Source organism: Microtus ochrogaster, unplaced genomic scaffold (genome assembly GCF_000317375.1).
Source record: "Microtus ochrogaster isolate Prairie Vole_2 unplaced genomic scaffold, MicOch1.0 UNK8, whole genome shotgun sequence".
NCBI classification, from domain to species: Eukaryota; Metazoa; Chordata; class Mammalia; order Rodentia; family Cricetidae; genus Microtus; species Microtus ochrogaster.
In genome coordinates this window covers 1,402,837-1,417,435 of record NW_004949106.1, presented here as the reverse complement: position 1 = coordinate 1,417,435, position 14,599 = coordinate 1,402,837, and the positions used below count along the sequence as shown (strand labels likewise).

Sequence of the window (14,599 nt, the reverse complement as noted above, 5' to 3'; positions counted from 1 at the left end):
GGAATAATTTATAGCCAAATATTGTATCATCATACTATGCAAACATTCAGTTAACTAAACCAGATTAATTGTTTTAATTCCAATCTGCCCACTACTTCTAAGACGTCATCTAGGACATGTTACTATCCGTGTAAAACCACTGAATTAATTACTTCAAGACTCCCCCGCACCCCCATCTTGTGTGTCTGCAACTTGATGGAGGACGAGGCTTTTTGTAACAGAGTCATTTCCCACAGGACTGGCCGCCCAATCCGCTTTATCCTAGAGCGTAGCGCTGACATGCTGATAACCGCTGGCCGACACCCGCTCCTGGGGAAATACAAAGTGAGTGAGACCCACAAACTCAGCAGTCTGCCTAAGAACCTGCCCTCTGCCAAGCGACCCACATTAAAGACTGTGTCTGGATGCCACACCTCTTAAAAGGGAGATTGGAACGCTGCCTAAAACAGGCAGACCCTCCTGGGTCGCCTTAGGATAACGTTTCCCTGGCGATTGTCACAGCCTATCAGCATGGGTCTAGGCACAGGCTGACAACTGTGGTGGTGGGTGTCTGTGCCCGGCACGGTATGACTGCCAGGAAAGACTGCTGAGAAAGTTGTCTTCTTCGTACCCCTTTGCAGATCGGCTTCATGAATAACGGGGAGATCAAGGCAGCTGACGTGGAGTATTACGTCAATGGAGGGTGCACCCCTGATGAGTCTGAGATGGTAAATACGCCTTCCGGGGGGGCAGGGGAGCCCGTGGTCCTTACCTTAGCTACACAAACCCTTGTCTTACAGCTAACCGGTTCTGCAAAGGGTTTGAGCTGAAGATAAACTTCAAGTCAGTGGCTTGAGATCTCGATGACAGAGGAAACGTTACATTTTTGTCTCAATCCAGGTGATAGAGTTCATTGTGCTGAAATCTGAAAATGCATATTCTATCCCGAATTTCCGGTGCCGGGGCAGGGCTTGCAAAACTAATTTACCGTCTAACACCGCCTTCCGAGGATTCGGCTTCCCTCAGGCGACAGTGGTAGTGGAAGCGTACGTAACCGCGGTGGCGTCTAAATGTAACCTACTCCCCGAAGAGGTGAGCGATCGGAACCCTGCTAGTAGAGCCCTGGAGATACCGCCTGGGCTGTATCTCGAGTTCCTCCAATCTCTACGTATAGTTTCAAGAAAATACAATGCATTGTTCATGATCAGTTAACACATTCTACTGTAGTAGGGTCAAGCCTGTAGCTTCAAGCAACGGCATCATTTCTTTTGATTCTGTGAATCGCTTGGGGGCTCTTTTGGTCTGGACCAGCTCACTGGATGCTCAATGGTTCAAAAATGGCTTTATTGACATTTCTGATGAGTATTTTTGGCTGGCTTATCTGGCTGTGTCTCATCTGAGAAGTGTGCTCCTCAGCCTCTCAACCTTCAGTCAGCTAGCCCAGATTCGCTCTCATGGAGGGAGGAGGGTATTGCAGAGGTCCCAAGGGCTTCAGGTAAGCGGTATGCCCTAAGCCACAAACACTTTTCAGGCCTCTGTCTACATCACGGTGTATGGTCCCATCCTGCCAAAGTCAGTCCAGAGTCTGTGTGAAACTCTACCAGAAATTGAGGAGGAGGAGGATCGCAGCCTTTTGTGCAGCATCCGGCCACCGTTGAAGGCTTTGAAGGGAGACAGAGACATAACTTAGTGGATGAGGTCCAGTCCGGCATGGGCAAAGACTCTAACGAGGTCAAGTAGGAATAATTGGGAGTAATTAAGACTTAAACAAGAGCCTGAAGCACATGAGGTATTTGTTGGTAGTCTCTGTTGGTTTTTTAATTGTTGTTATCATTGTTAACATATACATTTGCATATTATATACTTGGGGATTTGGGGGTTTTTTTTTTAGTTTTTTTGCTTTTTGTTTGTTTGTTTGTTTGTTTTGGTTTTTTGTGACAGGGCTTCTCTGTGTAGCCCTGGCTGTCCTGGAACTCAACTCACTCTGTAGACCAGGCTGGCCTTGAACTCACAGAGATCCGCCTGCCTCTGCCTCCCTAGTGCTGGGATTAAAGCTGTGTGCCGCCACCGCCTGACTCTTGAGGGTTTTTTTTTTTAGACAGACTTTCTCCATATCAGACATGTAACAAAAACGCATGCATGTTCTCACCTTGTAGGTTAAAGAAATAAACATGTACAAGCAAACTAGCAAGACAGCCTATAAGCAGACATTTAACCCGGAGCCCTTGAGAAGATGCTGGAAGGAATGTCTGGAGAAGTCCTCGTTCTATGCTAGGAAGCAGGCTGCAGAGGAATTTAACAAGAAGAATTATTGGAAGAAGAGGGGGCTTGCTGTCGTCCCCATGAAGTATAGCATTGGGATGCCTATAGCCTTCTACAATCAGGTAAGGCGGAATAGCTGCGTCCTCCACAAACTCCGTCTCCAAATGCCTGGCTCTCTGAAAAGGGCTCATGCACAAGGAAGGGAAAGACAAGCAATTGTGCTATCCCTCACCGGAGACAAAGAAATGAAGGGCAGTTAGTTCCCTTTAGCAGGAGAGAGCAGGAACAAAGGCTGGGCCCATGGATATTGGGACAGATGTTTGGGATGCAGTATGCAGGGCTTTGGAAAGCATCACAGTAAGGTCCTGGTGGAGAGATCCATTGAGAAGCCACACCCAAACATGAGTACTGGAACGTCAAGCCAAGTTTCAAGAGTGAACTCGGATAAACAAAAAGATCCCTTTCTTGCCTCTTCTCTAGTTTCACCACGACTGGCTTCTCATGGAGTTCAAGTTCTAACTTGATCTTTCGCTTTCAACCCCCATTAATACGTTCTCGTGCGCTAGGCACCTGGGTTTGGCCAGCTAGCCCCTCTCTAGGCTCCCAGTCCCCCATGGACAAAGTGAAGAATGCAGGCTAAGCCAATGGGTCCCCAACCTGACCATCGTTAACATCACATGGGAGAGCTTGTTAAACCTGGGTAGCCAGGCTACACTGCCAGCTGTGGCTGAGCAAGACTAACTACCTTGGGAGACTTGCTCCTCCCCTACCCACCATCGCTGTAAAAGAAAGCCTTTGGGAAGCAGAAAACATCTCCAGGTCCTCCAGCACCCCGAAGGAGTGTGCCTGGAAATTTACTCGTCTGGGTTCCAGTCGGGCATGTCAAGTTAAAGAGAGGACAGTAAAGCATGGTCCAGGTTGAGGCCCTGAAGAGACAGGTGCTAAGGACGGAGGGAAGGGAAATAAACACATTCACACACCTAGGTGGATGGTTTCAGGACCAGGGTGTCTTGCCAGGGGTTGTCTACGGCTCTCTTATCGGCAATGAGAGACGAGAGGCTGGTTAAACCAAAGGACGTGGTTGGTCCAGCAACCTCAGGTAAACCCGCAGCATTTGGCTCTTCTCAGTTTCCAAACGGGTGCTATGGTTGTTTCTCCCAGGCCGCCGCTCTTGTCCACATCTACCTGGATGGCTCGGTTCTGCTGACTCACGGGGGCTGTGAGCTGGGACAAGGCCTGTACACCAAAATGATTCAGGTGAGGCAAGCCTTTGTGCTCCCCGTTGTGAAGCGTTGGATCGCGCAGGCGCCAGGCCGGTTATTCCCATGTTGAGTCAGAGAGAGCCCACACAATACACACACAAGCCAATCGTCAGACTCATTCCGTCTTGCAGGGATGCAGAAATGCAAGCGGATGAGGGAAGGGAGCTAAAGCAAAGGAAATTTGATATCATTCTTCCTGCACTAAAAGAATTGAGTCCGTGGGTCTTTGGAGGGGGGAAATATCAGTCTCCAAAGATAAAACTTTTTAAATTCGTGTGGCAACAACTCGAGCAATAAGGTGTTCGTTCAGATCCTCCATTAACAATGACCCCTTCACCTGGTGAAAACCTCAGCTCTTGAGAGTTCACCGCTTGTGAGGCTGCAACCTGAGCTTGCTGCAGGCACCGCTGCCAATCTGCTTGGAGGTTGGGGCAAGCCAAGCACCTTCTATTGTGAAGTGAGTGGTGGGGGAAGGAGGGAGAAGAGTCTACACCCTACTTAGGCATTCACAGGGCCGGCCACTGTCCCGCAGATCACTCAAAGCATCTCCCTACGAGATCATCGCAATGGGAAGCTTTCCTTTCTTTGCCTTGATGTGAGATAGCAGTTGTTGAGTATGACGTCTGAATTCGACGTGTATATGGTAGGAGAAGGGGGCACAGAAGGTCACGCAGCGTAAAGGCGTGTGTGTGAAGACCCACAAACCCACGGCTTTAGATGTTCACCTAAACCACTGACTTCCTGACATTGTGTGTGTGAGCGTATGTGAGTGTGTGTGTGAGAGAGAGTGTATGTGAGTGTATAGGTGTGTGAGTGTATATGAGTGTGTGTGTGAGTGTGTATGTGAGTGTATAGGTGTGTGAGTGTATGTGAGTGTGTGTGAGAGAGAGTGTGTATGGAGTGTATAGGTGTGTGTGTCTATGAGTGTGTGTGAGTGTGTATGTGAGTATATATGTGTGTGAGTGTGTATGTGTGTGTATGTGAGTGTATATGTGTGTGAGTGTATATGTGTGTGAGTGTGTATGTGAGTGTATAGGTGTGTGAGTGTATATGTGTGTGAGTGTATAGGTGTGTGAGTGTGTATGTGAGTGTATATGAGTGTGTGTGTATGTGAGTGTATAGGTGTGTGAGTGTATATGTGTGTGAGTGTATAGGTGTGTGAGTGTGTATGTGAGTGTATATGAGTGTGTGTGTATATGAGTGTATAGGTGTGTGAGTGTATATGAGTGTGTGTGTATGTGAGTGTATAGGTGTGTGAGTGTATATGAGTGTGTGTGTGTATGTGAGTGTATAGGTGTGTGAGTGTATATGTGTGTGAGTGTGTATGTGAGTGTATAGGTGTGTGAGTGTATATGAGTGTGTGTTTATGTGAGTGTATAGGTGTGTGAGTGTACATGAGTGTGTGTGTGAGTGTGTATGAGTGTGTGTGTGAGTGTATATGTGTGTATGTGTGTGAGTGTATATGTGTGTGAGTGCGTATGAGTGTGTGTGAGTGTATATGTGAGTGTATATGTGTGTGAGTGTGTATGTGGGTGTATATGTGTGTGAGTGTATAGGAGTGTGAGTGTGTATGAGTGTGTGTGAGTGTGTATGTGTGTGAGTGTGTATGTGAGTGTGTGTGTGAGAGAGAGTGTGTATGGAGTGTATAGGTGTGTGAGTGTGTGTATATTGTGTGAGTGTATGAGTGTATATGAGTGTGTATGAGTGTGTGTGAGTGTGTGAGTGTATACAGTGTGTGAGAGAGAATGTGTGAGTGTATATGTGTATGAGCGTGTATGCAAGCATATATCCGTGTGTGAGTGTATGAGTCTGTGTAAGCATAGGTATGAGAGTCTGTATGAGTGTGTGGAGGTGTGTGAGTGTATATTGTGTGTGTGAGAGTATATGAGTGTTGCAAGTCTATGTATGGAAGTGTGTGTATGAGTGTGTGTAAGTGTATGTTTGTGAGTGTGTAAGTGTCTATGTGTATGAGTGTGTGTGTGTATGTGAGTGTGTGTGTCTGAGTATGTATATGAGTGTGTGTGAGTGTGTGTCTGTGAGTATGTGTTTCTGTGTGTGTATGAGTGTGTGAGTGTGTGTGAGTGTGTGAGAATGTATGTGTGCATGTGTGTGCGTGCACGTGCACATCATCACAGTGAAGATCAGAAGGCAGTGGCTAGAGAATCAGTTCTCTTCTTCTACCCTATGGATTTCAGGTTGTCTCGCTTGGCAGCTGGCAGCCTTACCCACTGAGTCATCCTGCCAGCCCTAAACATGGTTGTTTGGTTGATTGGTTTGTTTGTTGGTTGGTTGTTTGGTTGGTTGGTTGGTTGGTTGGTTGGTTGGTTGGTTGATTGGTTGGTCAGTTGGTTTCTAATGAGTATGAAAAAAAATGCTCATCAATAAGAAACAACTTCCCCATGAGAAATAGAGAGAAGACAAATTCCTTAAAAATAAACATGATTTGATAAGGTTCTTAGAACTAGAAAACCACACAGTGTTCCAGAACCTTCTCTGGCCGCCGTACTTCCTTACAGCCTGTGAAGTGTCTCTGAGGACAGCAGCCTGCTAACTCATCTGTAGATAAGCAGGAGGAGGCACAAGCCAAATAGTGGACCCAGAATTTCACACCAACCTCCTCGTACCCTCTAAACCCCGCATGCTGTGGCCATACCATTGTGTGGCTTCCCCACAGCCAGCACCCGAGGAGGCACGGAAAAGCTCTTTAGTAACCATCTGTATCAGAAGAGGAGCTTGTCCTTGGCAGTGCCATTTATAACCGAGACTCGGTGTCTGTCCCTGTAACAAGGCAGCCAGGCTTCACGCTTGGCTCTAGAAAGATGTCAGCTTTTCACTTGGAAGAGGGCTTCAGATCAATAAAGCAAACGCTATCTCTCTCCGTCTCCGGCAGGTGGCTAGTCGCGAGCTCAACATCCCACAGTCGTACGTGCACCTGTCGGAAACCAGCACCGTCACGGTGCCCAATGCTGTCTTCACCGCCGGCTCCTTGGGGACAGACGTCAACGGGAAGGCCGTCCAGGTGATTTTTATTTCGTTTCTCAATGGCCAAACACAGCGGTGAGGGAGCCTCGCTACACTTGTTCTTTGGGATTAAAGGCGTGCGCCACCACCACCCAGCACCGCCGCCACCACCACCACCACCCAGAGCCGTTACACTTGTTCTTTATTGGGAGGATGAGGCGGAAGTAACAAGGAGCCAAGTTCTAGCCCACTCCGCAGACTCTGGCAGAACCGAGGCTCCCGTGACAAGGTTTCTGGGGATGTTTGGTGCTTTCTCTGCATGGGCTGTTGACCATGACCCGTGTTTTATCTCAAGAGTCTCCCTTTGCCTTCTGTCAGAATCCCTCTTGCCCCAGGAGAGCAGGGCAACGCAGGGAAGTCCCATTTTGGCTTCATGAAGAGTTTGGGCCAAAAAGTTAATCTTTTTAGGAACCCGTTTCCTTTTCTGGAAAATTGAGGCTACGAATGTCACCTCAGGCCAAGAACTGTTAGTGATCACAGCTGTGAGCCCCTCCCTTTTTACTCTAGAAAAGGGTCCATGAGTTATGAGTCTCCCTCAAAGACCATCTCTCCAGAATAACCACACCTGGGTGGAAAGGGAAGTTTCCAGACTGCCTTTAATCCCAGCACTCGGGAGGCAGAGGCCGGCGGATCTCTTCAAGGCCAGCCTGGCCTACAAGAGCTAGTTCCAGGACAGGCTCCAAAGCCACAGAGAAACCCTGTCTCGAAAAACCAAAAAATAAATAAATAGGCTTTTTTTCAATTGATATATATATATATATATATATATATATTTAATTAGTATCAACTGGTATCCAGTTTTACATCTTCTCCTTTTTTAACATGACATTTTTATCTATCTTGACATTAGGAAATCCTTACTTTAAAGCGGATTTAGACAGAAACCACTAGAAATAAAGAGCTAAGGAACCAAGAGCAGGGAGGGGTATAGATGGGCCGCACGTGTAACCGACACTCTCTTGCTTGTTAAAAGTAAACGTAATGAGATATAAAATGAGACACTCACGGGCATTTAAACAAGAGTGGAAGGAAAGCTGACCTGTCCTCTGGCGACCGGCCCAGAGCTGGCACGCCCAGCTCAGACGCCCGCACTTTCCCACGCTCCACAGCTCAGCTCCAGCAAAGCAGCATCCGCTCTCAATTTAGTGTCGCTATTTTGATTTTCTTAGTGTGTGTGCTGGTGTGCACACTCATCATTTTATTAGTGTGTAGACCAGTGTGCACACTCATCGTCTTATTAGTGTGTAGACCGGTATGCACACTCATCGTCTTATTAGTGTGTAGATCGGTGTGCACACTCATCATCTTATTACTGTGTAGACCGGTGTGCACACTCATCGTCTTATTAGTGTGTAGACTGGTATGCACACTCATTGTCTAATTAGTGTGTAGACTGGTGTGCACACTCATCATCTTATTAGTGTGTAGACTGGTGTGCACACTCATCATCTTATTAGTGTGTAGACTGGTGTGCACACTCATCGTCTTATTAGTGTGTAGACCAGTGTGCACACTCATCATTTTATTAGTGTGTAGACTGGTGTGCACACTCATTGTTTTGGTTGTGTAAATATGCACAAAAGAGTTTTAGCTTCAAGGATCCGCTACTCAGCTCACATTTAAACAACACTGCTACTCCAAAGCCACAGAGAAACCCTGTCTCGAAAAACCAAAAAAAAATTTAAAAAAAAAATAAATAAATAAACAACACTGCTAACCTCCAGACAATGCCACAGGACTTTTTCCTCCTGAAGACAGTCCACACGCTACTCACGCTTAAGAAATCCTACAAGAGACAGAAACCAAGTCTATGAAACAACCGCCGTTAAAATCTCCCTGAATCACTGAAATTTTCCTGTTCCCCGTGCTTTCCATTTCTAACGTCCTCCAAACACTCCCTCTTCAGAACGCCTGCCAAATTCTCCTGGACCGTCTTAGTCCCATCATCAGGAAAAACCCTAAGGGAAAATGGAAGGAATGGGTGAGTGTCTTCTTTACAAACCCCAGCCAGGAAAGAGCAAGGTCACACACATGGGTCCAAGTCCCCAATGCATGCACTGGGGCAGGAGAGGGGGAGGGAGCACCCGTCCAGAGCTTGGCGTTTCCTTCCACTTTTTCAGAATGATAGGAGGTGTGTGTGTGTTCACCGAGATCTGACTTCGTTTCAGAGCCAGCACTTCACAAAGCAGCCCAAGTTCTAAAATACAACCCACCAAGGCTGCTCCCCTATGCTGCAGGATTGGCTTATAGGGCAGACCTTAGTACAAGCCAGAAGCAAGTCCAATATGGAAGGTGCTTTTGTTACTGTCCGTAAACTTCTATTTCTTTGAGATGGATCATCTTTTCCAGGTTGCAAAGGCCTTTGAAGAATCCATCAGCCTCTCGGCCACCGGATATTTCAAGTAATGGTGCTTTTATCCTACTTGTATGGTATTTGGGCAACCATCGTGCGTGACTGGTATTAAGTCTATGGCTCATAGGATCCTTTGAGTAGGAAAGGAAGGGAGAGGAAAGAATGGGGGGAGGGGCGAAGATCCGGGCATGGTAGCCACTACCAACCGAGAAGCTCCACAATTGTGGAGCTCCATCCTACACACCCATGGCCCAGCTCAGCACCAGACACCAGACCATCCTTCTCTTCAAAGTCTATCTCAAGCCCCAGCTATCCAGTTCCTCAAGAGAAAAGCAGAGCAGGCCTCCAACTCCACAGCAGACCCCTGTTTCCCATCTGCCCCGTCACCTACAGTGGCATTGCAGGCAGACCCCTGAGGGGAAAACACCTTTGTTCTTTTGTCTTCTCCTCACAGAGGTTACCAGACAAACATGGACTGGGAGAAGGAGGAAGGTGACGCTTACCCCTATTATGTCTACGGCGCAGCCTGCTCTGAGGTCGAAGTTGACTGCCTGACGGGTGCTCACAAGGTACCACGGGGGCACACAAACACTGTTGTGTGTTGTCTACTGGGAATAACAACCAGCTCGACCTGCCAAGTACAGATACACAATCTTGGGTTTCTGTTTTTCTGTCCGCTGTCTGTTTCCTCCCTGGGTGAAGCTCCTGAGGACCGACATCTTCATGGACGCTGCCTTCAGCATAAACCCTGCCCTGGACATTGGACAGGTATATGACTCCAAGACACACCCAAAGGGACTTTGTCAGTTCCGTCTGTAGGAAGATTGTGAGTTTGGGGTCTGATGGAGGAAGGTCATTGGTTAATTAATAAAGAAACTGCTTGGCCTTGATAGCTTAGAACATAGGTGGGAGGAGTAAACAGAACAGAATGCTGGGAGGAAGAGGAAGTGAGCTTAGACTCCATAGCTCTGCTCTCTGAGGCAGAATCTTCCTGGTAAGCACACCTCGTGGTGCTACACACATTAATAGAAATGGGCCAAGCAGTGTTTATATGAATACAGTTTGTGTGTCGTTATTTTGGGGCATAAGCTAGCCAAGGGGCCAGGAGCCAGGCAGCAGGAATGAAGCCCGCAGCTCCTTCAACAGGGGTCAGCCTGGGCTACATAGAAAACAGTACCTAGAGAGCCAAGAGAGAGAAAGAGAGAGAGAGAGAGAGAGAGAGAGAGAGAGAGAGAGAGAGAGAGAGGAGAGAAGTGAGGGAAGGGACGAAAAAGAGGAAATGAGGGAGGGAGGGAGGGAGGGAGGGAGGGAGGGGCTTCAGAGAGGTGGGTCCCGGTTATGTGGAACTTGAAGGAGTTTTCCAGGTTGACATGTTGAGGTGGCCTATGTGAGAACAGTCAGGAGAACATGTAAACACATGTACAGACTTGGAGATGAGAGGAAACATGCTAACAGGATTTGGGAGACCGAAGAGGCAACGTGAGGGCCCAAAGATTAAAGCCAGGCAAGATGGCGGCACCATCTTCTTAGGGACGCTTGGTCAAAGCTGCCGCCGAGCTGGCTTCTGAGAGTGACTTCCTGTGACTCGGAGAGCCACATTCCCGCCAGAGCCTCTGTTCAGCCGATTTCATAGACCTCACACCCACAAAACTGTGCCCACAGGTGGAGGGAGCATTCGTCCAAGGCATGGGGTTCTACACCATAGAGGAGCTGAAATATTCCCCAGAGGGTGTGCTCCACTCTCGGGGTCCAGACGACTACAAGATCCCCACCGTCACCGAGATACCAGAAGAGTTGTACGTCTCTCTGGTGCACTCGCGAAACCCCATAGCCATCTACTCGTCCAAGGTAAGGAAGGGTGAGCTCTCTGTTCACTGGAGATAGCAGACCCCAGTGATATTTGTCCTTAACAAAAACCCCACAACCGGGAGGCTTACGTAGAGGTTTGTGGCCCTGAAGTCCCCATGGGAAGGCTTGGTTTCTCCTGTCCAACTTTCTCTGACTTACTGATGGTCACCTGTGCCAATCTGTGTCTGGCTCCCTTCTGTGTCCTTTTCACACTGGACAAGGGTCTAACAGAAGAGCCTCATTTTAACTTAATCACCTCTTCAGAGACCTTATCTCTGAACGCAGCCGCATTCTAAGGACAGAGAGAATGTTTAAACACACGTGTTTAAAGAGAGACAGAATTCAGCCCATAACAGCCTCCTGTGTCAAGAGATCATGAAACGGGCCTCCGGAGTTGCTTTCTCCTTTGACTTGTAAGTCCCCGAGGCAGAGGGGTGATCTCACAGACTCTTCAACACAAGTGGAGTCTTTACCCCGAAACACGAAACAACCCGGAATCCAGTGAGGTCTGTGGAGAAGTCTCTGGGCATCATGGTCCACTAGACCGCGGTTACTAGCAAAGTCCAGCATCTCACATCTCCCTCTTTGGCAGCCTCCACGCCTGTCCTGTAGAATCCATCTCCCTGCAGTCTCTTCCACACCCTTACAAACCGGGGTGGGTTCTCAGCTAACTCCACTCTGGCTATTCACTCTGCATGTCCACAGCCACTGGTGCTCGAGGTATTGACCCCATGCTTTAACTTGCTGCTATCTCCAACTCCAGTATTGACCCCATGCTTTAAATCACTGCTCCAGGGCACCGGACACTCTCTTCCTGCCTCTGCAGACATCCTCGTACATTTGGCATAGCCACACACAGGCACACATACATGTGCATAAAGAAAAATAATGTTTTAAGGCTCGCTGGTGAATCTTTCGACGCATGATGCCCTCACCCCGTTCGTTCAAACACACCCAGCGGGTGCCAATGAGGCTGCGTGAGAACAGCCAACTGCTTCACCCTCTTCTATGGTCATTCCATCTGGGCTTTGAGTTAAAGGCAAACAATCTGGGCACCCAGGGGGTAGCTCAGTGGTAGAGTACTTACCCAGCCAACACAAGGGCCTCAGCTCTGCCGCCAACACCGCAAGAGAAAAAAATTAATGAAAAGACAGGTACCCTCGAAGGCACGAAGGGCGTGGTCTTCCGGGCTCTACTCGGTAGGAAGGCATGTGTTTCTGGATGCCCACTTTCCTGTTTGCAATGGCATTTTCACCAGGTGTCCTCATAAGAACCCTCTTGTTTCAATAACTCAGATACACTCCAGTGATAAAGCCAGGAAAGAGGTGTGTGTGTGTCTGTGTGCGTCTGTGTCTCTCTGTGTCTCTGTGTGTGTCTCTGTGTGTGTCTGTGTCTCTGTGTGTGTCTATGTGTGTGTCTGTGTGTCTCTCTGTGTGTGTCTGTGTCTGTGTCTCTCTGTGTATGTGTGTGTGTCTGTGTCTATGTGTCTGTGTGTGTGTATGTGTCTGTGTGTGTCTGTGTGTGTCTGTGTGTGTCTGTGTGTGTGTCTGTGTGCATCTGTGTCTCTCTGTGTCTCTGTGTGTGTATGTGTGTGTCTCTGTGTGTGTCTGTGTCTCTGTGTGTGTCTGTGTCTCTGTGTGTGTCTGTGTGTCTCTGTGTGTGTGTCCGTGTGTCTCTGTGTGTGTGTCTGTGTCTGTGTCTCTCTGTGTATGTGTGTATGTCTGTGTCTATGTGTCTTCTGTGTGTGTGTATGTGTCTGTGTCTATGTGTCTGTGTGTGTCTGTGTCTGTGTGTGTCTGTGTCTGTGTGTGTAAACTAAACCTAACACATCTTGCATTTCTAACTACTTTGTATGTTTTCCTCAGGGGTTGGGTGAGGCTGGAATGTTCCTGGGGTCCTCGGTCTTGTTTGCCATCTACGACGCGGTGACGGCTGCCCGCAGGGAGAGAGGCATGAGTGACACCTTCCCCATGAACAGCCCGGCGACACCTGAAGTGATTCGTATGAGCTGCACGGATCAGTTTACCGACATGGTAAGGGACGTCTGTACGGTCCTCACCCCATGGGTGGACTTCAGTGTTCTGGATATGGATATGGTAACCATGACAACATCACAGCCACGTCCATCTTTCCCAATGAAAATTCCCCTCTGACCTTCACTCACCACTTCCTGCATACCTCCAAGTGTCTGCAAGCGCTGGCTTGCTTCAGGCTCTAAAGAAAAAGAGCGCATTAATAGCAAGGGGATGTGGGGCTGGTTGCTTCTCTAAATATGTTATCAAAATGCAATTGATGTGGCCTTTCCTTACCTCACTTACAAGATCTCTGGCCTGCTCAATGACGCAGCAAGTATCCGTTAAGCAAAAACATAGAAGTAATTGAAAGGAAATGACCAGGTTTCTAGGCACACCTTCCCGTGCCGTGCTACCAGGTACTAGATAGAACACGGTTCCATTCGCCAGCTGCAAAACCTACACGCAGGACGGTCCCAGAAAACATCTCTTCATGGCCCTGCCTCCTGCAGCCCCAGTGAATCGTGGGTATAAAATCCGATAGCACGGTGTGGTCTGGAGACTGCAATGCTGAACGTGGCTCCGGGTCACCCCAAACATTAGCAGTTTAGAGGGTAAGAGCTGGGGTGTAGCACAGCGACAAAGCACATTCAAGAGACCCTGGATTCCATCCCTGACACCAAAAGCAAACAGAAAAGACAAAATCCAGGCACCTGTAATCCCCACACTCTGGAAGCTGAGGCAGGAGGATCACAAATTCAAGACCAACCTCAACTCTGCAGAAAACCCTACCTCAAAAATATAAGCACCTGTGTGAGATATGTATTAAGAAGATAAACCTGTGGGGGCTGGAGAGACGGCTCAGTGCTTAAGAGCACTAACTGTTCTTCCAGAGGATCTGGGTTCAATTTCCAGCACCCACATGGCAACTCACAACTGTCTCAAGATCTAGTTCCAGGGGATCTGACACCTTCATACTAATGCACATAAAATAAAGTTAAATAAACCATAAAAAAATATTTTTTTAAAAAAAATAAGATAAACCTGTGACTGGATGGTTGAAGTAAATGTGAAAAATTATACAACTTTGATAAAAAGAAAAATTGACATCAACTTAGTTCTGTTTTCCGATGGCCTTCAGATCATAACATTTTTCGTGGAATAACACTTGCTAACAAGAACCTTCTTTGTTTTGGTCTTTTTAGATTCCCAGAGATGACCCTTCAACATTCACGCCTTGGTCCATCCATGTGTCTTAACCTCGCGCCTCTGAGGAAATGAAAAAACAAACACATAGCATCGGAGCAGCATGCATTGACTTGAGCTTGGCAAGCACGGTTTTCTACTTTGAGTAATCCTCTGTGATTAGGTTATTGCATGGTTACATTTTAGGGTGCAGGTTTTCACCAAACAGGGTTAACAAAACTTAGAATCAAATTCTGAGCCAGGGGGTGGTGGTGCACGTGTTTAATCCCAGCATTTGGGAGGCAGAGGCAGGCGGATCTCTGTGAGTTTGAGGCCAGCCTGCTCTACAGAGCTAGTTCCAGGATAGCTCCAAAGCTACAGAGAAACCTTGTCTCAAAAATAAATAAAATTAAAAAAAAAAGAATCAAATTCTGATGTAGTTTTTATTATCCTGGAAATCTGCATCACGGAGGTTTTTAAACCTGGCAACGTTCCATTAACCTGGGGTAGCCTAGGAGGGTCTCCTCATGTTTTGTTTCAAACAGCTTCGCTCAAAACCCAAGAAAACTACCCATCCTGAAACTCTCTGAGTTGGAGTCTCCCAAAACCAGCACACCCGAAAACCCCACTTTACAGTGTCCGCCACTGCCTGAGATGTGAACACTGTCGCAAGGGCA

The 14,599-nt window shown here is 47.7% G+C and overlaps 1 protein-coding gene across 1 annotated transcript in view; it reads left to right on the top strand.

Moving 5' to 3' along the window:
* LOC101990665 (aldehyde oxidase 4) overlaps nucleotides 1-14,357 on the top strand; it is a 52,675-nt gene extending 38,318 nt beyond the window's left edge. Inside the window, exons 21-33 of the mRNA XM_013353457.1 lie at nucleotides 159-324; nucleotides 621-707; nucleotides 880-1,071; nucleotides 2,136-2,363; nucleotides 3,403-3,498; nucleotides 6,394-6,522; nucleotides 8,431-8,505; nucleotides 8,874-8,926; nucleotides 9,332-9,446; nucleotides 9,580-9,645; nucleotides 10,540-10,725; nucleotides 12,591-12,758; nucleotides 13,943-14,357. Of these exons, the coding sequence (XP_013208911.1) occupies nucleotides 159-324; nucleotides 621-707; nucleotides 880-1,071; nucleotides 2,136-2,363; nucleotides 3,403-3,498; nucleotides 6,394-6,522; nucleotides 8,431-8,505; nucleotides 8,874-8,926; nucleotides 9,332-9,446; nucleotides 9,580-9,645; nucleotides 10,540-10,725; nucleotides 12,591-12,758; nucleotides 13,943-13,996 (1,615 nt within the window). The 3' untranslated portion in view covers nucleotides 13,997-14,357. The remainder of the gene's footprint in view (nucleotides 1-158; nucleotides 325-620; nucleotides 708-879; nucleotides 1,072-2,135; nucleotides 2,364-3,402; nucleotides 3,499-6,393; nucleotides 6,523-8,430; nucleotides 8,506-8,873; nucleotides 8,927-9,331; nucleotides 9,447-9,579; nucleotides 9,646-10,539; nucleotides 10,726-12,590; nucleotides 12,759-13,942) is intronic.
* Nucleotides 14,358-14,599: the final 242 nt, after the last annotated feature.